This window comes from Bufo bufo, chromosome 4, assembly GCF_905171765.1.
Source record: "Bufo bufo chromosome 4, aBufBuf1.1, whole genome shotgun sequence".
Lineage (NCBI taxonomy): Eukaryota > Metazoa > Chordata > Amphibia > Anura > Bufonidae > Bufo > Bufo bufo.
In genome coordinates this window covers 571,345,817-571,371,964 of record NC_053392.1, presented here as the reverse complement: position 1 = coordinate 571,371,964, position 26,148 = coordinate 571,345,817, and the positions used below count along the sequence as shown (strand labels likewise).

The following is a 26,148-nucleotide window of genomic DNA, read 5'->3' as shown; positions in this document are numbered from 1 at the left end:
CTTGATGGGCCAGATGGATGGGCTCGTGGCTGGATTGGTAAAGGGCAGAGAGCTCCAGTCCGACTCAGACGCCAGCAAGGTGGAGGTGGAGTACTGGTTTGGGCTGGTATCATCAAAGATGAGCTTGTGGGGCCTTTTCGGGTTGAGGATGGAGTCAAGCTCAACTCCCAGTCCTACTGCCAGTTTCTGGAAGACACCTTCTTCAAGCAGTGGTACAGGAAGAAGTCTGCATCCTTCAAGAAAAACATGATTTTCATGCAGGACAATGCTCCATCACACGCGTCCAAGTACTCCACAGCGTGGCTGGCAAGAAAGGGTATAAAAGAAGAAAATCTAATGACATGGCCTCCTTGTTCACCTGATCTGAACCCCATTGATAACCTGTGGTCCATCATCAAATGTGAGATTTACAAGGAGGGAAAACAGTACACCTCTCTGAACAGTGTATGGGAGACTGTGGTTGCTGCTGCACGCAATGTTGATGGTGAACAGATCAAAACACTGTGTTTGCAGGGAATCATTTTGTACTCTGGAAAATCTGCATATCTGAAATTCTCTGTTCGGGAAGCAGGGTGTGAGCTCTCCACCGATCAGCTAATGGCCTGTCCTAAGGATTGGCCAGTAATATTAAACGGGTTGTCCACCTTCACTGGCTTGCATAGATACCTGCTTCCCTCCACTGGGTTCCAGCTCTTTTGGTCAACCCCTGCCGTTCTCCAATCCCGCTGGTAAGCTTCCTGTTTGATGGATGCCATTGGCTGCAGCATTGACATATCCCCCCATGCTTCACGTCACTAGGTCACATGATGCATGGGGGACTTGTCACCACAGCAGCCATATGATCCCCATCAAATTGGACATTTACCACCAGATTAGAGCACAGCAGTGGGAGGCTGATGGACCTGGAACCCAGAGGCAAGGAGCAGTTAAGAATACCTCCCTCCACAGGCCTAGCGACCTGGTGCGGTCTAGCCGAAAAAGGCTTCTTAAGGTGGATAACCCCTTTACAATACTAGAAACCCTTGTATATGATATCTTATCATGAGTTTAAAGTAGGTATAGGAGTAATTGTCTAACCTAAGATATAAATACAGGTCTCTTCATTGGGGTAATAATACTATAAAAATTGAAAAATAAGCACTGCATAAAAAAAGGATTATGCACTATGTAAGTTGGGAGAGTTGAGGATAGGCAAGAATGACGCTGATCAAAAGCCAAAAATGAGATCCCCTTGGTGAAACACCTCCTCAGGAATCCCAATGCAGACTAGTAATGTGGACTAGCAAATTGAAAAGGTAGCTGTTCTGAAGTTCAGTGGTGCCGTGGCAATGATGAAACCATTATATGAAATCAGTATGTGCGTCCGCCATTAGTGCCTGATCGGCAGGAGTCATACACCCCTCATCTTTGCCGATCAGTTTATCTACAGTAGCGCTGGAGCCAGAACTACACAGCTCCTTCAGTGGAGCTGTGGACAGAGCTGGTTACTACAGCAATGCTCCCATTTAAGCACTGCTCCCATTTACTTCAGCAGCTGATCGGTGAAGGGGGATGCGACGCCCTCCACCCAAGGCTAACCCGTCAAAGACTTAGGCCACTCTTTTAAGCTTTAGCTTATAGTGGCCACTTTTTTACACCCACTCTAATGCTGCCTTTGTAAATGGACTTATATAAAAATGTTTTACATGGAGCATATAACATATTCATACCACCAATGAGTCTGTTCCACGGCTGTAAATGTATACTGTGTGCTCATTTCACATCCATGATCCATGGTGTTTCATGACTGCAATGTTATATTGACATTTAAATGTATAGCCAAGTCTTTAGTTAGTTAATTTATGCTATTGAGAATGACATATCCAATTGATTTTTATGTGACACCGCTTTGCTGCGTACACAGACGGCAGGAAAATTGAACTGTACAGTGGGAAGAGTAATTTGCAGCTGCACTGAATGGTACGACTGGCATGAAGACTTCTACAGTGAAGCTGTTGGAGATTAAGAGAGGATATGGAAGATGTCTATTTGCATTTGTTCTCTTGATTCATTTAACGTGAATTGCCAAGACGGGTGAAATTGTTATCCCACTGCAATTATTGCTTCAAAATAATTGCATCTCTAAAATACAATGCCAGGTAAATCCTGAGGAAGGGCGCACTATATACAGTAGAAATTCTCTGATGAAAAACAAAGACATTTCTGTCAAACATTGCTGATATCTTTCTCAAAGAAATAAATCCCTTTGGGTTGGGCACCAGGTTGGCACTCTAAGGCCCCTTTCACACGGGCATCCTGGATTTGCTCCGGATGCGTCTTGTGTGCGTTGCTGGAAAACCGAGCGAGTAGGCACGCAATTGCAGTCAGTTTTGACTGCGATTGCGTTCCGATGTTCAGTTTTTTCCGAACATCGGAAGTTCGGGTTTGGGTTAGGTGTTCTATTCTTTTTTTTATTTTCCCTTATAACATGGTTATAAGGGAAAGTAATCATACAGAATGCTTACTAAAATGTGGATTGAGGGGTTAAAAAATAAAAAAATTAACTCACCTTATCCAATTGATCGCGCAGCTGGCATCATCTTCTTGCTTCTTCTTTCAGGACCTGCAAAAGGACCATTGATGACGTAGAAATCTTCTATCTTCATTCAGCAGGACCTGCTCTGACGTCAGGTGGTGAGTGCGATTACTTCATCAAAGTCCTTTGGCAGGTCAAGAAAGAAGAAGATGCCGGGCGCGCGAACAACAGGATAAGGTGAGTTAATTTTATTTATTTTTTAACCCCCGAAAGCCACATTTTAGTAAGCATTCTGTATTAAGAATGTTATTATTTTCCCTTATAACCATGTTATAAGAGAAAATAATACTGTAAATTGACTTATCAGTTTACTTACATCATCTCCTAGCAACCATGCGTGAAAATCGCACCGCATCCGCACTTGCTTGCGGATGCTTGAGATTTTCATGCAGACCCATTCATTTCTATGGGGCCTGCTTTGCGTGAAAAACGCAGAATATAGAACATGCTGCGATTTTCACGCAACGCACAAGTGATCTGCACAGCCCCATTGAACTGAATAGGTCCGGATTCAGTGCGGGTGCAATGCGTTCACCTCACGCATTGCACCCGCACAGAATTCTCACCCGTGTGAAAGGGGCCAAAGGCTAGTTTCACACTAGCGGCAGCCTTCTCCGGCAGACTGATCCGTGCTGCTGCTAGTGCACCGTGCTGCCAGAAGTCCGCTCCGGCCCCATTGAGCACAGCAAATAAGCCAAGATGCGGCGGGAATAAAACTATGACATGTCGTGTATATATATATATATATATATATATATGCCTGTGTGTGTATATATATATATATTGTAGGAAGGAACAAGGGGCCGTCATTGATGGTCGGTATGTGTCACCGAGGTTTCTGGCCTCGGTGAGGTAAGAGACGGTTTTTAGCAAGTGTCATTATTGCAGATTGCAGTCTGACACTTCAGCTGTTTAGGATGTCTGTAAAGCTGATTCGGGGCGGCTTTTTCTGGGAGTAGCCAATCGGCTGGGTGGGTGGATACTCCCCACGTTCCAGGCCGGGTCTTGGCAGGCTTAAAAGCAGTCAGCACTATCAGGTGGTTTGGATTTTACTTTCATCTGACAGTGAAGCTGTGGAGTCCTCTGGGCTGAAAGCTGAAGACTGCAAACGGGCGTGCAGGCCGCCTGAAAGCCTGCCAGTGAACTTTTCTGTGGCTGAGCATTCAGCCGGGTGTGAACTGACACATAGGATTCCAGGTGAACACTGTTTTGTTTTGCTGTGTGTGAACAAGCACCAAGACTGTTATGTTTTGCGGTGTGTGAACAAGCACCAAGACTGTTATGTATTGCTGAGTGTGAATAAAACACTGAAGTTTAATTTACAACCTGGTTCCTTGCCTCTATACTGTGTTCGCTATCCTATCTACTAGAGCAAAGCCCCACATTTGGTGGAGGATGCGGGTATATACATTGAGGCTGGCCTGAAGGCCGAAAAGTTTTTAATTTTTTTTTCTGGGCACCAGGTGGCCAGTGCCAGGAAAACCTGCTCGGGATATACTCGCTACAGACCTAGCTTTGATGGTCTGTTGGCGGTGTCAAGAGCCTGGTCACATAAGAGCCCATGGACACTAACTATGGCTACTGCCCCTCAATGTATGCCAGGGGGCTGTGTGAAAACCGGTACCCCCGAGACAATAGACAATAGTCACCTGTGCCAGGTGCAAGTGGGAGATACTCTGGCGGTGACGCTGCTGGACTCAGGGAGCCTGGCGTCTCTGGTAAGAGCTGCCCTGGTGCGGCCCGCCGAGTATACTGGCCGAAAAGTCGGCATTGTGTGCATCCATGGAGACTTAAAGGACTATCCTACCGCCCTGGTGTCTCTATCCACGGTGTCCAGCAGGTGGACTCATGAGGTGGCCGTCGCCACAATAGTTACATTATGAACTAATGTACTGTTGGCCTGAGGCAAGGGTCACCGATATCCATGGGGCAGGAATGGCCCCAATAGAATGGGCTTGCTCAGGGGGGAAACCGGAACCCTGGGAACCTGATGCAGAAGGGCCAGCAGTAGGGGTGGACGCCACTGCGGTGGAAGGGGGGGAGCCAACCCCACTGAATGTAATAGTGGGAGTTGTGGAGGATTTTCCGTTGGGTCCGGAGTTGGCAAACCTCAACGTCTCTGGAAACAATTTTGGTACAGCACAGCACCAGGACCTGACTCTATCTCGAGCCTGGGAAAATGTGGTAGTAGTTAAGGGTGAGCCGCAACAACCGGGGCAGAGTCTATGTTCCCCTGTTTTGTGGTTCAACAGGGGATACTGTACCGGGTAAATCAACTGCGGTGTGAGCATATTGAACAGTTGGTGGTGCAAGGTGTATCGCAAGCTCGTGTTGGAGTTAGCCCACCAAGATGTTCTTGGGGGACACCTGGGCCAGCAGAAAACGCAGGACCGGATTCTACAGCGGCTTTACTGGCCCAGTGTGTTCAGAGAGGTGGAAGAGTATTGCAAGTCTTGCCCAACCTGCCAGATAACCAGCCCCCAGCCACATTTCCATAGTCCCCTGGTCCCTATCCCGATTATTGATGTTCCTTTCGAGCGGATCGCTATGGATCTCATAGGCCCAGTGCCGAAGTCCACTAGAGGGCACCAACACATCTTGGTAGTGCTGGACTATGCCACTCGGTTCCCGGAGGCGGTGACTCTGCGATATACAGTACAGACCAAAAGTTTGGACACACCTTCTCATTCAAAGAGTTTTCTTTATTTTCATGACTATGAAGGCATCAAAACTATGAATTAACACATGTGGAATTATATACATAACAAACAAGTGTGAAACAACTGAAAATATGTAATATTCTAGGTTCTTCAAGTAGCCACCTTTTGCTTTGATTACTGCTTTGCACACTCTTGGCATTCTCTTGATGAGCTTCAAGAGGTAGTCCCCTGAAATGGTCTTCCAACAGTCTTGAAGGAGTTCCCAGAGATGCTTAGCACTTGTTGGCCCTTTTGCCTTCACTCTGCGGTCCAGCTCACCCCAAACCATCTCGATTGGGTTCAGGTCCAGTCACTGTGGAGGCCAGGTCATCTGGCGCAGCACACCATCACTCTCCTTCATGGTCAAATAGCCCTTACTTTCAAAGTTTTCCCAATTTTTCGGCTGACTGACTGACCTTCGTTTTTCTTTACTTAGCTACTTTTTTCTTGCCATAATACAAATTCTAACAGTCTATTCAGTAGGACTATCAGCTGTGTATCCACCTGACTTCTCCTCAACGCAACTGATGGTCCCAACCCCATTTATAAGGCAAGAAATCCCACTTATTAAACCTGACAGGGCACACCTGTGAAGTGAAAACCATTTCAGGGGACTACCTCTTGAAGCTCATCAAGAGAATGCCAAGAGTGTGCAAAGCAGTAATCAAAGCAAAAGGTGGCTACTTTGAAGAACCTAGAATATGACATATTTTCAGTTGTTTCACACTTGTTTGTTATGTATATAATTCCACATGTGTTAATTCATAGTTTTGATGCCTTCAGTGTGAATCTACAATTTTCATAGTCATGAAAATAAAGAAAACTCTTTGAATGAGAAGGTGTGTCCAAATTTTTGGTCTGTACTGTACTTCCACCAAACTTATAGCCAAAGAGTTAATGGAGATGTTTTCCCGAGTGTGCCTACCTAAAGAGATTCTGACCAACCAGGGGACCCCTTTTATGTCCAAAGTTATGAGGGAACTCAGTAAACTACTACAGATCAAACAGTTACGGACGTCCGTCTATTACCCGCAAACAGACGGCCTGGTAGAGAGTTTTAATCAAACCTTGAAAAACATGTTAAAGCGGGTGGTGTCTAAAGATGGGAGGGATTGGGATCTTCTACTGCCCTATCTCATATTCGCAGTAAGAAAGATGCCCCAGGCCTCTACTGGGTTCTCACCCTTCGAACTGCTGTATGGCCGACACCCGCGTGGTCTGTTGGACATAGCCAAAGAGGCGTGGGAACAACAACCCACACCGCTTAAAAGTCTGATTGAGTATGTCACTCGGATGCAAGAGCGAATGGAGACAGTGTTGCCGCTGGTTAAGGAACATATGGAGGCAGCACAGCGAGCCTAGAGTAGGTCCTATAATCGCCAGGCTCGGGTTCAGAATTTTAACCCGGGAGATCGGGTTTTGGTTCTGGTGCTGACAGTGAACAGTAAGTTTCTGGCTAGGTGGCAGGGTCCCTACGAAGTGCTCTAAAAAGTTGGGGAGGTAACCTACAAGGTACTCCAGCCCAGGCGGAGAAAGCCAAAGCAGGTGTACCATGTAAACTTACTGAAACCGTGGAAAGATAGGGAGACCAGTACGGACAACAGCCCCCAGCCGGGTTTTTCTGGGGGTAGAGTTTCCAGTCCCACGGTCTGATACAAGGGAAGCAGTTGCCACAGTAAAGATTGCTGACAACCTTTCCTCTAAACAGACTCAGGAGGCCAGGGAGTTCGTCAGCAGGAACACGGATGTGTTTTCGGACCTTCCTAGACTCACTTCTATCATCCAACATGACATTGTCACTGAGCCTCAGGCCAGAATCCGGTTGAAACCATACCTGGTACCTGAGTCGCGGCGAAAAGCCATCTTGTAAGAAGTGCAGCTGATGTTACAGCTAGGTGTCATAGAGGAGTCAAAAGTGAATGGGCCAGTCCGATAGTCTTAATACCTAAGCCGGACGGGACGTTACGATTCTGTAACGACTTCCGCAAACTTAATGAGGTTTCCAAGTTTGACGCATATCCCATGCCTGGATGAGCTTATTGAGAAGTTAGGCCAAGCCCGGTATTTTTTGGTTTTGGACCTCACCAAAGGGTACTGGCAGGTACCCTTGACGGAGGCTGCCAAGGAGAAAACGGCTTTCATCACACCGGAGGGGCTGTATCAGTACAACGTATTACCCTTTGGTCTACATGGCGCTCCCGCCACGTTTCAAAGGCTAATGGACATTGTACTCCGTCCACATCATCGGTACGCTTCGGCGTACCTGGACGATATCCTTATTCACAGTACCGACTGGAAAAGTCACCTACCTAAAGTACAGGCTGTAGTGGACTCCCTTAGGAAGGCTGGCTTAACCGCAAACCCAAAAAAGTGCGCAATAGGGTTAGAAGAGACCAAGTACCTGGGGTATGTAATTGGGCGCGGAGTTATCAAACCTCAGGTGAACAAAATTGAGGCAATTCGGAATTGTCCCCGACCTGTCACTACTCGGCAAGTAAAGTCGTTCCTGGGAATGGTGGGATACTATATGAGGTTGTCCCCACTTTTCTACAGTGGCCGCACCATTGACAGGCCTTTTGAAGGGATGCAAGTCAGTGGCGGTCCACTGGAATGAGCAGGCAGAAGAGGCTTTCTCCGCTTTGAAGTGGCCCTGTGTGGGTCCCCGGTTTTGGTGACACCCGACTTCAGAAGGGAGTTTATAGTACAGACTGATGCCTCTGAAGTAGATCTGGGTGCTGTACTGTCTCAGGAGGTCAACGGGGAGGAGCATCCTGTTGTCTTCCTCAGCCGAAAGCTTACCCCAGCCGAGACCAGGTATAGTATAGTGGAGAGAGAGTGCCTGGCTATCAAGTGGGCACTCAAGTCTCTCCGCTATTATTTGTTGGGTAAAACATTTTGTCTGGTGACCGACCACTCCCCTCTCAAATGGATGAGTCAGGCCAAGGACAGAAATGCCCGGGTCACCCGGTGGTTTCTGTCTTAATAAAATTTCAAGTTTTCGGTGGAACACAGGGCAGGCCAGTTGCCCTGTCCCGAGTACACTGTTTAATGTGTGTCCACCCCTTCAGGGTTGAACAAAGAGGGGAGGTATGTAGGAAGGAACAAGGGGCCTTCATTGATGGTCGGTAGGTGTCACCGAGGTTCCTGGCCTCGGTGAGGTAAGAGCCGGTTTTTATCAAGTGTCATTATTGCAGATTGCAGTCTGACACTTCAGCTGTTTAGTATGGCGTTAAAGCTGATCCGTGACGATTTTTACTGGCAGTAGCCAAAGTGCTGGGTGGGTGGTTGCTCCCCACGTTCCAGGCCGGGTCTTGGCAGGCTTAAAAGCAGTCAGCACTATCAGGTGGTGTGGATTTTACCTCCATCTGACAGTGAAGCTGTGAGGTCCTCTGGGCTGAAAGCTGAAGACTGCAAACGGGCGTGCAGGCCGCCTGGACGCCTGCCAGTGAACTTTTCTGTGGCTGAGCATTCAGCCGGGTGTGAACTGACACCCAGGATTTCAGGTGAACACTGTTATGTTTTGCTGTGTGCGAATAAAACACTGAAGTTTGATTTGCAACCTGGTTCCTTGCTTCTATACTGCGTCCGCTAACCTGTCTACCAGAGCAAATCCCCACAATATATATATATATATATATATATATATATAGATCCAGAAGAAAGAGCGGCACTCCGATGGATAAAAGCAAGTGAACCCTTTATTCACCCAGGTGGTGCAACGTTTCGGCTCCAAACATGAGCCTTCTTCAAGCAAAGATACAACTCAAATGATAGCAGTTATATAAGAAAATCAATCAGCATACAAATCATGTGATCACACTCCACCCTGTGGGTGTGTTACAAATTGTGACATTGATGTAATAAATAAATACAGTGACACATAGTGACATTAGATAAGAGTACATATCATAAAACAAAATACATGACCATGCATGCCATATATATCTCAAACATGGTGCAAAGTGTACATGGATCAGGTACAATAAACTTGATCAGATGATATATCAAAATAGTTGTGTGTGATGCAGGGGGAGGAGCAAAGAAGTGGTATCGCAGACATACCCGATCAGCAGGGAGGCTCATTCAATGCCGCTGTGTCGGCGTTGTGGACATCTTATTGCGCAGGCGTGGCACAGCACCAATTAGAGACTGTAGATGAACGGGAAACGCTGAGCGTCATCAAAGCAGGCCGGCACTCATACGTCACCCGGACGTCATTCTATCCAGCCTCGATGTGTTACTCCATGCGCATGCCCAGTAAGAAACCTTACTCAGAGCGCCTCTTGATGATTAGAAAGTTGCCCATAGATCTTGACTCAGTGTATCGCATCCAACCTAATGCAGAATCGGGTATTGGTGACTTGAAAAGGCAGAGAACTCCCCTAGAAACAGGGTGTCCACATGCCCAACCCAGGCAAAAGTCCACCGCAACCACGGAATCCGCGGTATCTGCAGGGGTGTCGCCAGCTGTGAAGACGATCCAACTTCCAACTAGGTAAATGAAAAAATTCCACCGCACTCCCAAAAAAGTTAATTAAAAGTAGTGTTCTTTAATCACCAAAAGCAACGTTTCAGTCCTCTTACTGGGACTTTACTCACCTTATCTACTTGAATGCGCGGGGACACTCGCTCATCGAACCCTTGCTATTTCCCAGATGCAGCAGGATCTCACGTTCCCTGTGTTGCACAGGCATTCAGTAAATAGTGAGGGTTCGAGGAGCAAGTGTCCCGCACAATCAAGTGGATGATTATTTAATTTTTTTTTTTACTTAAAGGGTACTTTCACACTTGCGTCAGAGGATTCCGCAAACTGATGGCATTTGTCAGACGGATCCGAATGCAGATCCGTCTGACAAATGCATTGAAATACTGGATCTGTCTCTCCGGTTTCATACGGAAAAATGGATCCTGTATTTATTTATTTCACTGATTTAAAGGTCTGCGCATGCGCAAACCGGAAGAACGGATCCATAAACGCAGCAATACATTTCAATTGAAATTAATGCCTGATCCGGCATTCCGGCAAGTGTTCAGGATTTTTGGCTGGAGATAAAAATACAGCATGCTGCTGTATCTTCTCCGGCCAAAAAACTTAGGAGGAACTGAACTGATGCATACTGAACGGAATGCTCTCCATTCAGAATGCATTAGGATAAAACTGATCAGTTTTTTTTCCGGTACTGAGTCCCTGTCACGGCGATGGCTATGATCGTGACTCCTGAACCGCATGCGGTTGTCAGCGGTTTAGTTTGGTTGTTAATCACAGGTGAGGGCTGTGGTATTTGCCTCACCTGTGGTTGCCGCTGGCAACAGTATGTATGTGGCAGCATAGCAGTCTGAGCTGTGTCATTGCAGCTTGCTATGTTGTGCATGCGGTTTCGTGTGATGTGTGTATGTGTGCAATTGGTTTTATGTTATTGTGTGCACTTCCCCTTTATGTGGTGTTTTCCCTTCCCTGGTGTTGGAAGGGTTAACCTCCTTCCTAGTGTGTGTGTGCACTGGGTGTGTCTGACTGTGGGTGTGGCTACTTGGCCCTATAAAGCCTCAGTGGAAGGCAGTAGTCAGAGGGTGCTTCAGCCATGCTGCTGGAGACATCCTCCTGCTGGTTACCATCCTTCCAGTAAGGGCCACCCTTCCGGTCATAAAATCCTTATCCCTGATGTTTAGTTTATGTCCTATGCTTTTGGTTGTTAATGCAGCTATGAATGTCCTGGTTCCTCTGTGTGCTTATGTGTGTGCTGTTTGTCTATGTTTGTGTGGACAGCGTTCCTGAGCACAGGTTCCAGTCAGCAAGGCTGTGGCAGGTTAGTGTGGAACAGTTAGGTTCACCTGTCATATTCATAGGCTGTTCTTGTTCCCCTTCTCCCTGCTGCTTGGCCAGTGAGACCCCTGTTCCTCCGTGCCTAGGAGGAATAGGTAGTCTTACCCTCCTCCTAGTTCAGGGCCGTCCTGAGGGCTTCCAGGGACTATTAGGTTCCAGTGTATGAGTCCTCCCACCATCAGGGTCGGCTCATGCGGACAGGAGACAGGGTCAGTGCTAGGGACGCAATAGGAGGTGACCTGCTCCCTAATGCTGTTGCCCTGGCCGAGTAGCGACCGGACATTTCTGAGCATCGCACGGCTGAGGGTTTTCCCCATCCTCAGCCGTGACAGTATGACCGGAAGGGTGGCCCTTACTGGAAGGATGGTAACCAGCAGGAGGATGTCTCCAGCAGCATGGCTGAAGCACCCTCTGACTACTGCCTTCCACTGAGGCTTTATAGGGCCAAGTAGCCACACCCACAGTCAGACACACCCAGTGCACACATACACTAGGAAGGAGGTTAACCCTTCCAACACCAGGGAAGGGAAAACACCACATAAAGGGGAAGTGCACACATACACACATCACACGAAACCGCATGCACAACATAGCAAGCTGCAATGACACAGCTCAGACTGCTATGCTGCCACATACATACTGTTGCCAGCGGCAACCACAGGTGAGGCAAATACCACAGCCCTCACCTGTGATTAACAACCAAACTAAACCGCTGACAACCGCATGCGGTTCAGGAGTCACGGTCATAGCCATGGCCGTGACAGTCCCTAGGACGGAACTCAATACTGAAAAAGAATAACGCTAGTGTGAAAGTACCCTAACTCCTGAATGTCCCTTGTAACATTCCTGTGTATACAGCCATTTAAAACGGGCCCATTGATTTCATTTGGGTTTATCGGGCCATGAAAACAGCCAAAAATAGGAAATGTCCTATTTTTTTTACGGCGCCTATTCACGGGCTGTTAAAAAAAAAAATGAAGACTTTTATTGGCTCTGAAATCAGCCTTGTGCTGGCTCTGTAGTCGTGTGAATGTAGCATCATTCTAAAATATTGGAGTTTCTGGATTGATGGTCATTAGGGAAGAAATTACCAGGAAACTAGCTGCAGGGCCCTGGTACATGAGGGTGTCCAAAAAGAACTTAACCACATAGGAATATTTAACTACAGTATTATAAATAGCACGTGGTGGTTGAGGGTCCTCATAGAGATTTTCCATTGGAGCCCAGGAGCTTCAAGATAAGCCTCAAGGAATTAATCATGGCAACTATTCACTTGCCTGGTTGATCTCGCCACTTAGGAATATTTTAAGACAGATCCATTTCAGTTGGGGCACCTATGGATACCATAATTAATTCATGCTTATCTGTGGCATACCACGGTGTAGATCAGGGGGTCAAGAGGAAGCAAGATCTGAATGAAAATGATGCATCTAGTGCATACTTCATGATGCACCTAGTCTTGGACACTTACAGTATAGATACGTTGTCTCAGTAATACCTGATTCAAATGGGTGAAGGAATGCATGCACGTTAGCACATAGTGTTTTGGAATTATTGGATTATAGATGCTTCATTTTGGTCTCCTGGGTCTGTGGAATTACTTTGTTGGTGCAAATACCTCCAGGAGCTTGGTGTTTCTAGGTTATCTAACATATTTGTTGTACATATTATATAGTAAATTGGTATTTTGGGTTGACAGGTTGCCTATAATGGATGTGTCAGGCTCAATTCATTTAAGGTAATTTACAGATGCATGGAACAAGTTGGTCCTACAAGGATCACAAACACCTAAGGTGGAATTCATAGGGATGCCTGTGCTGAGATAACACCTTTAAAGAGCCACTTGCACCAGAAAGGGGCTTACTTTTTTAAAGCCAGTTTTCATAGAAAAGTATTTTTATAAGAATTTTTGCCTTTTTTTTTTTTTCATTTTGACATTCTTTTTTCCCATTGAAAACTAAATACAATTTGTATTAAATACAATATGGTATTTCTATAACAATCAGCAAAAAAATAATAATAATAATTAGTACCCCTATATAGACAGGTAATTCCTTGTTGATTTACTGTTGCTTTGTGGGGAAGATATTATCCTCTTGATAATTGTAGGTGAAGAACTTAGATAACAATATGCCAGCTCTGTTGTTTTCTTGAGAGGCCTAGGTAGAGATGCCAACAGAGGAGCATTGCATTGATTAGAGTAATGTGTGATGATGTGATTGGAGCGTTCCATCTGGTCACCATGATGGTCTGACTGAGAGAGTTAAGCGAGACAGTCTGTATGCTTAAAGTCCAAACAAAAGAGTAAGTTGAAGAGCCAGGGTAGGAAGCAGAATAAATGTAGTGACTTCAAATAAATTACATCCAGAAAACCATCAACTTGTTTTGTTTTCTTAAATTACATAGAAAGGTCCCATATATGTTGTTATTATGTGATTTAAAAAAATTGATGGACGTGTCCCTTTAAGATAGTGTACCTCCTGAAATCAGGGTTATTTGCTGTTAGCTGCTCATTTGCCCTTTAGCAGCTGCTGCAAGGTAAAAGTAATATTAGGTCTACCAAAATCTACCTGCACTTTCCTTAGTGTCCCTCCTATCTGACTCATAGAATGATGGCTTGAGGGTGACTCTCTATATCCATTTCCCTAAGGTCTTTTTGCAGCTTTGGATTTGCCAAATAGAGGTACCCATAATTTCCACTGTGCCCCATTGTCAAAAATGTCTGCAAAATGGACAAGAATAGGACATTTTTTATTTTTTGTGGGACTAACATGCAGACATATACGAATGCGGAGAGCTCATGGCGCGCCGTCCGCATTTTTTGTGGAAGAGCCTCCAGCAGAATTAGCCTCACAAAAATGCTGATTCTCAGCATTCTCTGCCAGAACTGCCAGCTGGAACACCCGGCTGCAGATGGGAAAGTAGCCTTAAAGTGTAACTGTCATATTTGTTTTTATTTGCTAGTTTATTAGAGCTAGGCATGTATACCTGAGTTAGTCTCTCAATGATTGTCCAAAGGTCTGTACCTTATAATAACAGCTTTCATTAATGTCCCTTGTCCCTTTTCACTTGTTCCTTAAAACAGCGTTGCTATGACTTTTCTGTCTTCCCTTTAGTGTAAACAGAAGATAGAGGGGCATTGCATGCCTACATTAGGCTTCAGAGTGAGGAGGCGTGTCACTCAGTAATCCAATCTGATTGGTTGGCAGGAAGTTGCTGGCTACCGCAAGTGTGTATGGGAAGTGAGGGAAGGCAGTTTTGGCCTCAGAACTGTCAGAGGAGCCATCTCGAGAAGATCCTCAGAACTGGCAGAGGAGCCATCTCGAGAAGATCCTCATATTGTAGAGGTTAAAGAATGTAACTAAGGGAAAATCTCAAGGGAAACAGTGATATGTCAAGAAACTAAAGATTGCTTTATGCATAATGCTGCAGCAGCAATAACGTGCTAAAATTGATTATTTTGCGAAAACATGACAATTACATTTTGTTTGTCCAGTATTCGAAGAACATGGCTACTTACTTCCAAAAACAGGCTTTGTCTAGTCCTTCAGCTAAATCCCATTCTCTTCTCAATGGAACAGGATTGCATACCATACCACAAGCCATGGGCAGTGCTGTATTTAGAAGAAAACCACCATGTATTTCTAACCATAAAGGGCAGTAAGATATTTAATTTTCATGCACTATATTTATTGATTACGGTAGGTGAATTTTATATTCGGCTGGATGAAAGTACATGTTGTGCTTTATGCAGTATTTGTCTTTGCATTACAGATTGTTTGAGTACAAAGAAAGCATTTTGTCAGCATTGCTGAGTGGTTTTCTACGTCCTGGCCTACATTTAACAAAAAACCCTATTGCATCAGTCTCGCTATATAAGCTAAAAATCACAGGTGGCATTTTTCTGAAAAGACTAACTCCATGCAGCCACATTGATTTCATTTTTGAAAATGATATTTGGCCATAAAAAACCTGTTCTTTCCCTATTTATACCTCGCTCCTATTTTTATTCACACATTACTAATGTTGAATGAATAGTCCGTAGCAATTATATAATACTTCGATTTTAGGACCAACTGGGCACAAGGTATAAATCATGAGTGAATTGGTAGGCGAGAAGCGATGAAAATCACAAAATGTTCTCCTTAACAAAGTATGTCCAGATGTGTCACACATCATCGAGAGACACGAAAATACGAAGGGATTTAATGGCCGCTTGATATCCACTCGGTGAGTTATGTGTGCACTTAACGGGGGGTATTTTTTTCGATGATGTCTTCATGAAATCATGCTGAACTATTGTAAGGAAACAATCAAAGCATCAAGAGCTAAATAAAATGGAGGCTTTCACATATACTATGAATAGCAATGTCAGGCAGGGGCTGGCAATTTCATCAAGTTGACTGTGGACGTTGTAAATGGCAGCGGGAAGCAGCCCGTTGATAGCCCATACCGCAACCATTGGGCGTGAAATAAAATCAAAAGGGAAGCCATTTCATAATCTTTTGGCCTTTAGGGCATTTTGTTTGTCTCTTATACAAGTAACACTGAGTGACAACCAGTATTGGCCCCCAGTCATACATGATGAATGGAATATACAGTAGGTGAATTGCTCAGTACAGGTTTACTATGGAAGTCTTATAAGCAGAGAAAATCACGCCACTCAATAAATTACTTTTGCTGAACTCTTTGTCTTTTTATTTTTCCGTCCAAATTTAGATTATACAATGGCCAACGTTTCGGTCCACTCCCAGGACTTTGTTCACGGCCAGATTGGGCTGTACTGTGCTGTGATGCTGGATGGTGGTACCACCACCACATCTGGCCGTGAACAAGGTCCTGGGAGTGGACCGAAACGTTGGCCATTGTATAATCTAAATTTTTAATTAGAAAAATAAAAAGACAAAAGCGTTCAGCAAAGTTGGTTTTCTCTACTAATTGACACGGGTGAACCCCCTACCACTGAGCATCAACACTTTATTTGTTGGCGTGCCAACCATTGACTTTTCTATTTATGTCAGTCTTAACATGTAGAAAGGTTGCGGCAATGTTGGCACCAGAGGTTTAAAGGGGGTTTCCAGGCTCCCAATATTGAGGACCTATCTTCAGAAAAGGTCATTAATATCCAATTGCTGAGAGTCCACCTCCACCCTCTGATCAGCTATTTCCTGAGGCTCTGGAATAAGCACTGTGAATGGAGAGGGAACCACAGCTCTGTTCAAAGTAAGTGACCGTGCTGGGTAAAGTGAATGGGAGCTGAGTGTAATAACTCGGCATGACCACTACACTTTGAACGGAGCTGTGCTTTCTGTTCCATTCACACTGCTAGTTTCAGCACTGGAAGATGCAAGGAACAGCTGATCGGATTCGGTTTGGGTGTTGGATCCTAATCTATCAGATATTGATGACCTGTCCTGAGAATAGATCATCAATATCAGGAGCCTGGAAAATCCCTTTAAAAGGGGTTTTCCGGGATTTTGATACTGATTGCCTATCCTCTGGATAAGTCATGAGTATCTGATCGATGGGGGTCTGACACCAAGGACCCCCACCGATCAGCTGTTTGAGAAGGCTCCTGTGAGCACCGTGGCCTTCTTAATGCTTACCAAGCACAGCGCCATACATTGTATAATAGTTGTGCTTGGTATCACGCGCTGCCCCCTTGGAGAAGGCTGCGGTGCTCACAGGAGGATAGGTCATCAGTTGTAACATCCCGGAAAACCCCTTTAACTTGAGGCACATGTCTCTCCTTATATAGGACAGAGTCCTTTTCACCCACAAGAAAAAGGGAAAAGATGTCCAGCACTGAGATGAAAATAAAATGTTCAATCTTTTTTTGGTTTCATCACACTCGCGTTTGGTGCGGATCCGTCATGGATCTGCACAGACGGATCCGTTCAAATAATACAACCGTCTGCATCCGTTCAGAACGGATCCGTTTGTATTATCTGTAACATAACCAAGACGGATCCGTCTTGAACACCATTGAAAGTCAATGGAGGACGGATCCGTTTTCTATTGTACCAGATTGTGTCATAGAAAACTGATCCGTCCCCATTGACTTACATTGTGTGTCAGAACGGATCCGTTTGGCTCAGTTTCATAAGACAGACACCAAAACGCTACTAGCAGCGTTTTGTTGTCCGCCTCCAGAGCGGAATGGTGACTGAACTGATGCAAGCTGATGCATTCTGAGCGGATCCTTTTCCATTCAGAATGCATTAGGGCAAAACGGATTCGTTTTGGACCGCTTGTGGGAGCCCTGAACGGATCTCACAAACAGAAAGCCAAAACACCAGTGTGAAAGTAGCCTAAAAATACATCTCCACATGGAAAGCTGTAACGCTACCAACGCGTTTCAATCTAACAGATCTTAGTCATGTTTTTTTACATGAAGCCAAATAAAGATTGAAGATTTTATTTTCATCTCAGTGCTGGACATCTTTTCTCTTTTTCTCCTGGATTGTTTAGGGACTGGACCGAGTCCTTGCACGAGACATTACACGGGTAGTGCTGGCTTGACGTCTGATTTACTTAGTATTCTTTTCACCCACCCCTCAAGCTTCAGGTCCTGGATATGACTGCAACCTCTGCAGCCCCTATACAGGGTCAGCCTGGCCCACCCAAGTACCAGAGGATCCTCCAGTGGGCCAAGCTTTGACACAACAATAGACCTCTGATACAACAGGGCCACTAAGGTTTAGCATAAGCTAAAGCTGACCAGGTGGACATGCTATATATGCAGCCTGTGCAACTGCAAAGGTTCCCAGTTGGAAATGAGGCCCAGTACCATCTTGTCAAGAATGCTCCAATGCTTCCTAATGTCTGCTTCATTATTTTGCTTGCACAGGAGCCCTTTATTGTCCATGTCCACCTCTGAACCGGAAAGCCTGTGTATTCAGTGATAATTACTTGTCACGGATCAACGGATGTGAACCCACTGTGCCACTGACTAGCAATACTCTGGAGGGGAGTAACTAAGCAACTACCCAGATTTCACAAGAGCCTCAGATGGTGAGGATAGGCTTGACCGTCGGTAATTGCCAGGGGCTAATCCAGAGCGTAAACCAGTCAGTGGCAGCTGGTCCAGGCAGACCAGGAGGTACCTGCGAAGGTACCGACAGTACAGACGTGGTCAGACAGGCAGGGTCGTTACCAGGATCAACAAGACAGGAACCAAGGAAGAGACAGACGTAGTCAGAACAAGCAATGGGTCAGGGCAGGCGGCCCAGGAACAAGGTCAGACAATCTGGGTCGGCAACGGGAGAGGCGATGCAAGCAGGCAGGGATCAGACGATAAGCGAAGTCCAGGAACAAAGTATGAAGTTAGGAACATCAGTGGTAAGCAAGCTCTTTAGCACAAGATTAGGACCTTGACCTTGAGGCGTCTGGGTAAAGGGCTGACCCTCTTAAATACCTGCAGGAGAGCCAGGGTAGGTTAACGAGATCACATGACATGACTCAGCCCCGCCCAGGGAGTGATGCGTACTGCCACATCAGCAGCCGAGTACAAGCAGTGTCCAGTTTAAATGGAAGTTGTGGAGCGGAAACCACATAGGTAATACCAACCACACAGGCAGAGTCCAGAGCTGCAACAGAGGCTGGAAGTAGAGATTAAACAGCAGGCCATTCATAGGACGCACCACCATCATTGGCATGTGGGTACAACTGTTGCTCCTCTGAAAGTCTGTCTATTGTGTCTTATATTCTATGTTGGATTGTAATCCCCCCCCCCCCCATTTCTTTGACTCTGCATCAGTTTTCTTAAACTGATAATTTTTCTTCCCCGGGAATATGACATAAATGTCCAAAAGTCAGAAAAGCGTCAGAACATGAGTATAGGGCATAAATTGAGCTGCACCAGGGGCAGATTCCAGTACATGGGTGCCCTTTTCAGAACAGTTGCTCTGTATTAAAGGGTTTATCTTATGAATAATGTAAAAAAAATTAAAATCTGATATCATAGAGTGCATGACAACCTCTTTCTAACAAAGCTAGAACCATCCCTGTACCTCACATGGATCCAGAGATCTCCCCATCCATTGCTTCAATTATTATGCTATATTCAAGATGTCAGCTTATGGGTTGATCTTTCTCAGAATGTGTCCTTTCTGCTGCAGCTGGTGGCAGTTGAAGGATGGAACTGAGCATGTGCTTGCATCTCAGGGAGCAGGACAGAAAAATTAGAAAAAGAACAAACAGCAGGTGGTGCTATACAGATAGATTGCATTGAATAACTGGCTATACTAAATTTTTAATTACATGCAGTTACAAAAGTATTCAGATCCAATTGCTGGTTTGAAAACTGTAGAATATTTTTCTAGGTGCAACCCCTTTAAGTGTTCACAGTCCTATAGGCAGGGTGAGGTCCCTAGCAGTTGGTTATCACGCCCAGATGGACCAGGTCATTATCCGTGCTGCATCCTCTGATTTATCTATATCATAACTTTTGGTTGTTTGTTTGAATTTTGTGTGATTTTCTTGATTTTACTTATTCTTAAGTTTCAAGTTAAGATTTAGCCACTGCAGTTCTGTGATATTGAATTGAAACCATTAGCTTGAAACTTAGCTCATGAGTCTGATCTGGATTGAAGGAGGAGGATGTAACAGCATCTTAGGCCACATCTGCATATTTCATTCCAGCAGGCTGTTCCGTCAGAGAACATCCTGCCGGAGTGAACTGGATCCGGCACTGCTGGATGCGAATGGAATGTCATCTGGCCCGACTAAAGGCTATATACACCTTCAGAGGCAATTTTTGTTTATCATTGCATTTTACTAATTTTTGCCTAGAAATCATACTTTCAGTTGGCCTTTATTAAAAATATTGAGCCATTCTGTCACAAAGGATTAACTGTTTTTCTAACTGTGAATTGTACTTTCACTTTGTGCTGGTCATCTAATAAACCTTATCTCTAAACTGCCAAGAGGTCATAAACACTTAAGACACATTCTTATCAGTAAGATAAGAACTGAGTGTTTATAATGTCAGGGAGCAGAGATAAGGAGCCCATCAGCTCCCCATCTGACGGAAAATAGAGAAAATCCACAGGCTGCTAATAGAGCATCTCACAGCTATTTACAGAAAAAAGACTCCATATTTTTAATAAAGACCAATTGAAAAATTGCTCAAAACGAGTACAATGCAATAATTTTAAAAAAATTGCCCCCAAAGGTGTACATAGCTTTTAAAGTATAATGCGGTGCAGCAGACATTCTGTTTGCATCCAGCAGACTAGCGGAGAACCTGCCGGACACAAACCGATGCATGCTGTGATTTGTGTCCGGACGATCCTCCACATGTCTGCCAGAGCAGGCTACCGGAACATTTTTACCTCAGATGTGAAGGTAGCCTTAGAGGGTTATCCAGAGGCATCCAAAAGGAATCTATTAGTAGGAAATTCATTGATAAACCAGGCAAAATGCCTTGCAGGGCTAGCTCAGCTGAATGTAATGATACCTTTCACTTAGCAATCCATTGCATCCTTCTGGAGAAAAAGTACTTTTAATCCATATGCAAAAGAGCAGGTAAGTGCATTGACGCTGGGTCCAAGCCACTCTGTGCACCCTTGCGCTCCTGCTTCCTCTGCCAGCCCCTCCCTTTCCGTCTTAGTTGCCAGGACCAGGTTCTCGCATAATTGCCTGGCCTTGTCAATCAAGAAGGAGAGGGAGAGGCTGGAAGAGGAAGCAGAAGGAGCAAGGATGCAAAAATTGCATTGGGTCCGCCCTCAGTGCACTTACCTGCTCATTTGCATATTGATTAAAAGTACCTTTTCTCCAAAAGGAAGCAGTGGATCGCTAAGGGAAAGATATTATTACTTTCATCTGAAATAGCCCTAATTTTTCTAAACAACCTTTTTATATTACATTGTTTCCATATAAATAAGTGCACCCCAACAAGGGTTACTATTTCTTTAAAAAAGAAAAAAAGATACAAATGGTGACTATTTTTCTAGTTCTTGTCTTTATGAAGAAGTAAGAAAGTTGTATCATTTGATGGACAAGCGGGTAAAAAGACCTATAAATCGGTTTTGTGTACTTTGTGCTGATTTTCATCCTTTTGGTTCATAGTCTTTATAATTTCTAGTGATTATACAGGCACGCTTTTATTGTATGTTTGCATAGAAAATTCTGTTGACAACTGAAGAAGTGTACAAATTTCCCCGCAAGGATCTATTTGCATATAAATAAGATGTGTTTACAGTGAGTGAACTCAAATTCAGATAGGTAATAGCCAGTCCATCAATTGTCAAGCATCAGCAGGAATCCAAACAGTACATTGACAGCGCCGCGCACAACTGATGTGAATAAGCCCCAGAGAAGAGAGAATAAGCCAAGAAGACATTTACATTGAGTCTGGCACAATGATGGGAGATGTGGCCGAAATAAAACGGCTATACTCATGAAGTATAATGAGGCGTAAATCATATTTATCATATAGCATAAGCAATTATATCAGTGTAGGTCTATAGCCGCTATGCAGTGGCAACTGGTACTCCAAATGACAGGTCATCACAGCTTATGATGGGACTGGCACTGAGCAGAAAATAAGAAGCACCGTAGGCTGATACATGCTAAACTCCATACGTAGTCATTAAAATTTAAAGACACATATATGAAATTCACCACACCCCTGCAAGTTTTTATTGAAAAGTTCCTGCAGCTAAATGGAGCATGTCCACGGCAATATGATAAAGGGGTTGTCCAGTGGTATTACTTTTTTAAATATGGCTCACAAGTGGTTAAAAATAAAAAAGAAGCCATACTCACCCTCACCGATCCCCTTGCGATGCTGTTCTTATGATGCTTCGGTCCCTGCTGCTCTCCGCTTCCTTTTTTCTTTTCTTTTTTCTTGTGCTTTAATACTTAAAAAAATTAAAACTTTGGGGAAATTAATTTTTTCTTTTCATTGACTCCCATAATGTTTTTATAGTTACTTCTACAGAACTGTGTGAGGGCTCATTTTTTGTGGAGGATCTGTAGATTTCAGTGGTCCGAATTTGGGGTGTGTATGACTTTATCATCACTTTTTTTTCAATTTTTGGGGAGGTGAAGTGATGAAAAAAAAAAAAGGTGAATCAGCCATTTAGATTTTTTCAGTTACGGCGCCCGCCATACAGTTACGGCGTACATATTTTATTTTTTTATTGTTTATTTCTATTATGGGGAAAGGTCAGGTGATTTAAATTTTTTGTATATTTTTTAAAACTTATTTTAAACTTTTTTTAAGCCCCTCTAGGAACCTGAACACGCGGTCTTGAGATCCCTTCTGTATTACACTACAAAGAATTATCATTGCAATGCATGGCAGATTTGCTAAGTTCTTATGGAGCTCTGCCGTCTGCAGGCTTCCATAAGAACTACAGCTGTAATAGGTTATTACCACAACAAAATGGCTTCCACGATCTCATTGCAGGGAAGCTATTCAGATCCTGGAATCTCACTGCTCCCGGGGAAAGCCACCTCAGATGCAGTAGTCACAATTGACCATGGCATCTGAGGGGTTACATGTGTGTGATCGGCATTATCGCTAATCGCAGACATTAACCCTGGGTCTCTGTCGTTTAAAACAGCAGAAACCCAGTGGCTATGGCACCTGCTGCGCTACCAAGTGGACGCCATTTTTAAACCCTCCCCCTCTGCCTTACAGGTGGTGCTAAAGGAAATAACACACTGCAAGCCATATATTAAAAGTTTCTAATTATGGCTCTTGGTACTTACATACCCACCAGGACTTGAATAAAGCAGAATTACAGAACAACCAGATGGTCACCAAAAGAGATATGCAAAGCATGTATCAGAAAAAAAAGGGGGTCAGTCAGCACATCCCAATGCGCAGATGCAAGCTGCCATGGCTAGAAACACGAAGAAAAAACACAATGCAACAACACTCTGCAAACACAAATAAAGTACAATAATGCCATAGTTATAGAAAATATTCTGGTGCTAATGCTACGCTTATTTTGTAAATTTGAGACTCTTGCAAACAAATTTTGTACAAAATTATTTGGGCCTGTTTGGAAAACGTCAAGGCAATCTCTATAAGACGGGAACCTAACACTAAATTCTACGTGTTATGTGCCTAAATGGCCACCATAAAATTCAGGGAGTGCAGGTTCCACATGCATGCTGGGTCCACTCTGCTTTTTAAACAATTTTTGGTGCCATAATGACCTCCATTAAATCCAGGGAATGCAGGTACCAACATGAATGCAGAGCCCGTACCTCTCCTGGTGCCAGATGGCTTCCAATGAATGCAATGAGAGCAGGCTACAGCTTTATACTTAGGGCTCATGCACACAAACGTATTTTCTTTCCGTGTCCGTTCCAGGGGATTTCTGCGGAACGTATGCAGAACCATTAATTTCAATGGTTCTTCAAAAAAAACTAAAGTTACTCCATGTGCATTCCGTTTCCGTATTTCCGTTCGGCAAAAAGATAGAACATGTCCTATTAATGTCCGCATTACGGACAAGGATAGGACTGTTCTATTAGGGGCCAGCTGTTCCATTCCGCAAAATACGGAATGCACACGGACATCATCCGTATTTTTTGCGGACCAAAAAAATGCATACGATCGTGTGCATAAGCCCTTACACTGATTAAAATCAACCTCATTGGCAGGGCTGTGGAGTCGGAGGTAATGTTGGGTACCTGGAGTCGGAGTCAGCAAAAATGAACCGACTCCGACTCCTGCTAAATTTAAATTGGAATAAAAAAATCAAAAAAGTTTAAATGTGCCAATTAACAAAAAGTTATAATTAAATACTTCTCTACTGTAGGAATAAAGGCCAATGCATGCAGTGCGTTACGTTACCGCAAAATGAACACGTTAAGTGACCGTGCTTTTTATATGCTTCACTATATGGCACGCAACGCACAGTTAAGGAGCAGCAATAATTATATTTTCCATTGTGTTGTGTTCCGCTGTTACAGGGAACGCAACGCCCATGGTTAACCTAGCCTCTCACTGATAAGGGATTAAGTAAATATGTTTTTTGAGGGACTAGAGACACTTGTATAAGTGAAGGGAATGGATAGTCAATAGTTCAAGACTGAAGCTGTAAACCATTTGAAAAACTGCTGTCATTCAGCTAAGGCTATAATAACTTGTAAACTCAGATTGTTAGCTTAAATTTTAAACATGACTATGGGATTCTACTAGGGAAATCATGTTTTAAAATAAATGCCCCTTCCCCTGCCACTTCCTGGATCCTCCCACTGCCCTATCTTCAGCAGAAGATCAGCACACAAAGGAGAAGGCAGCAGCTTCTGCCCAACTACCTCTCTCTGCTATAAGAGCTTAGAAAAACTTGGTGGAACAGCTGTATGTTGCCTTTCTTTCCTTCAAGGAATGTATAAAATACATTCGCATATTAAATACAGAGGAGTCGGGAAGTCTGAGTCGGAAGTACCAAAAACGGAGGCGTCGGAGTCGGAGCATTTATCTACCGACTCCACAGCCCTGCTCATTGGAAGCTGTCTGACACCAGGAGAGGTATAGAGTGCGCTCAGCATGCATGTTGGTACCTGCAATTCCTGGATTTAATGGAGGCCATTATGGCACAAAAAATGGTAAAAAGCAGTGTGGACCCAGCATGCATGTGGAACCTGCACTCCTTGAATTTTATAGTGGCCATTATGGCACATAACAGGTATGATTTAGTGTTAGGTTCCTGTCATATAGAGATCTCCTTGACATTTGGCAGACGGGCCCAAATAATTTTGTACAAAATGTGTTTGCTAAGAATCTCAAATTTACTAAATAAGCGTAGCATTAGTACCAGAATATTTTCGATAACTTTGGCATTATTGTACTTTATTTGTGTTTGCAGAGTGATGTTGTATTATGTTTTTTTCTTCAAGCACGTATCAGATTAACAGGCAAAAATACAGAGTAATAGACTCACCAATAGATGACAGTAAACTGGATGATGATGGCAACAGATGAGGGAGATGGAGTCCAGTAATGGAACAGACGGCAGATGGCAATGGAGTGCAGTTGGGAGCAATACATTTAGGTAAGAAGGATAAAGTCTATCAGAAATTTAACCTGAAGACAAATAAAAGCAGCCAAACTAAAGATAGAGCGATTAATTGCCAAAAAGAGTAAAACTAACCCTAAAATGTTCTTCAATTATATAAATGGTAAAAAATATAAATCTGAAGGTGTCTGCCCTTTACAGAGTGATGAGGGGGAAGTTGCAGAGAGCGATGAGGAGAAAGAATATTTTTTTTATCCACTGTATTCACTGAGAAAAGTAAACTGTCAGATGAAATGCAGAATGTAAAAGTAAATTCCCCATTAAAAGTGCCCTGTCTGACCCAGGAAGAAGTAAAGCAGCATTAGCAAAAAAAGATTAAAATAGACAAATCGCCAGCACCAGATGGCATACACCCCCGTATCCTAAGAGAATTAAGTAATGTCATAGCCAGCCCCTTATTTCTGATATTTAGGGACTCTATAATGGCAGGGAGTGTTCCACAAGATTTGCGCATAGCAAATGTGGTGCCAATATTGAAAAAGGGTCCAAAAACAGAGCCTGGAAACTATAGGCCGGTAAGTTTAACATCTGTCGTGGGTAAACTGTTTGAAGGTTTTCTAAGAGATACTATTTTGGAGTACCTCAATGAAAATAAGCAAATAACGCCATATCAGCATGGCTTCATGAGGAATTGGTCTTGTCAAACTAATTTAATCAGTTTCTATGAGGAGGTAAGTTCTAGACTTGACCGCGGCGAATCAATGGTTGTCGTATATCTGGACTACTCCAAAGCATTTAACACTATACCGCATATAAGGTTAGTATATAAAATGAGAATGCTTGGACTGGGAGAAAATGTCTGTATCTGGGTAAGTAACTGGCTCAGTGATAGAAAACAGAGCGTGGTTATTAACGGTACACACTCAGATTGGGTCACTGTCACTAGTAGAGTACCTCAGGGGTCAGTATTGGGCCCTATTGTCTTCACTATATTTATTAATGATCTTGTAGAAGGCTGTCACAGTAAAATATAAATTGTTGCAGATGACACTAAACTGTCTAAAGTAA

General features: G+C 44.0%; 1 protein-coding gene across 1 annotated transcript in view; it reads left to right on the top strand.

Moving 5' to 3' along the window:
- Nucleotides 1-26,148, top strand: part of CAMKMT (calmodulin-lysine N-methyltransferase) — a 534,662-nt gene that overhangs the window by 370,023 nt on the left and 138,491 nt on the right. The window contains exon 7 of the mRNA XM_040430327.1: nt 15,259-15,325. Within this exon, the coding sequence (XP_040286261.1) occupies nt 15,259-15,325 (67 nt within the window). The remainder of the gene's footprint in view (nt 1-15,258; nt 15,326-26,148) is intronic.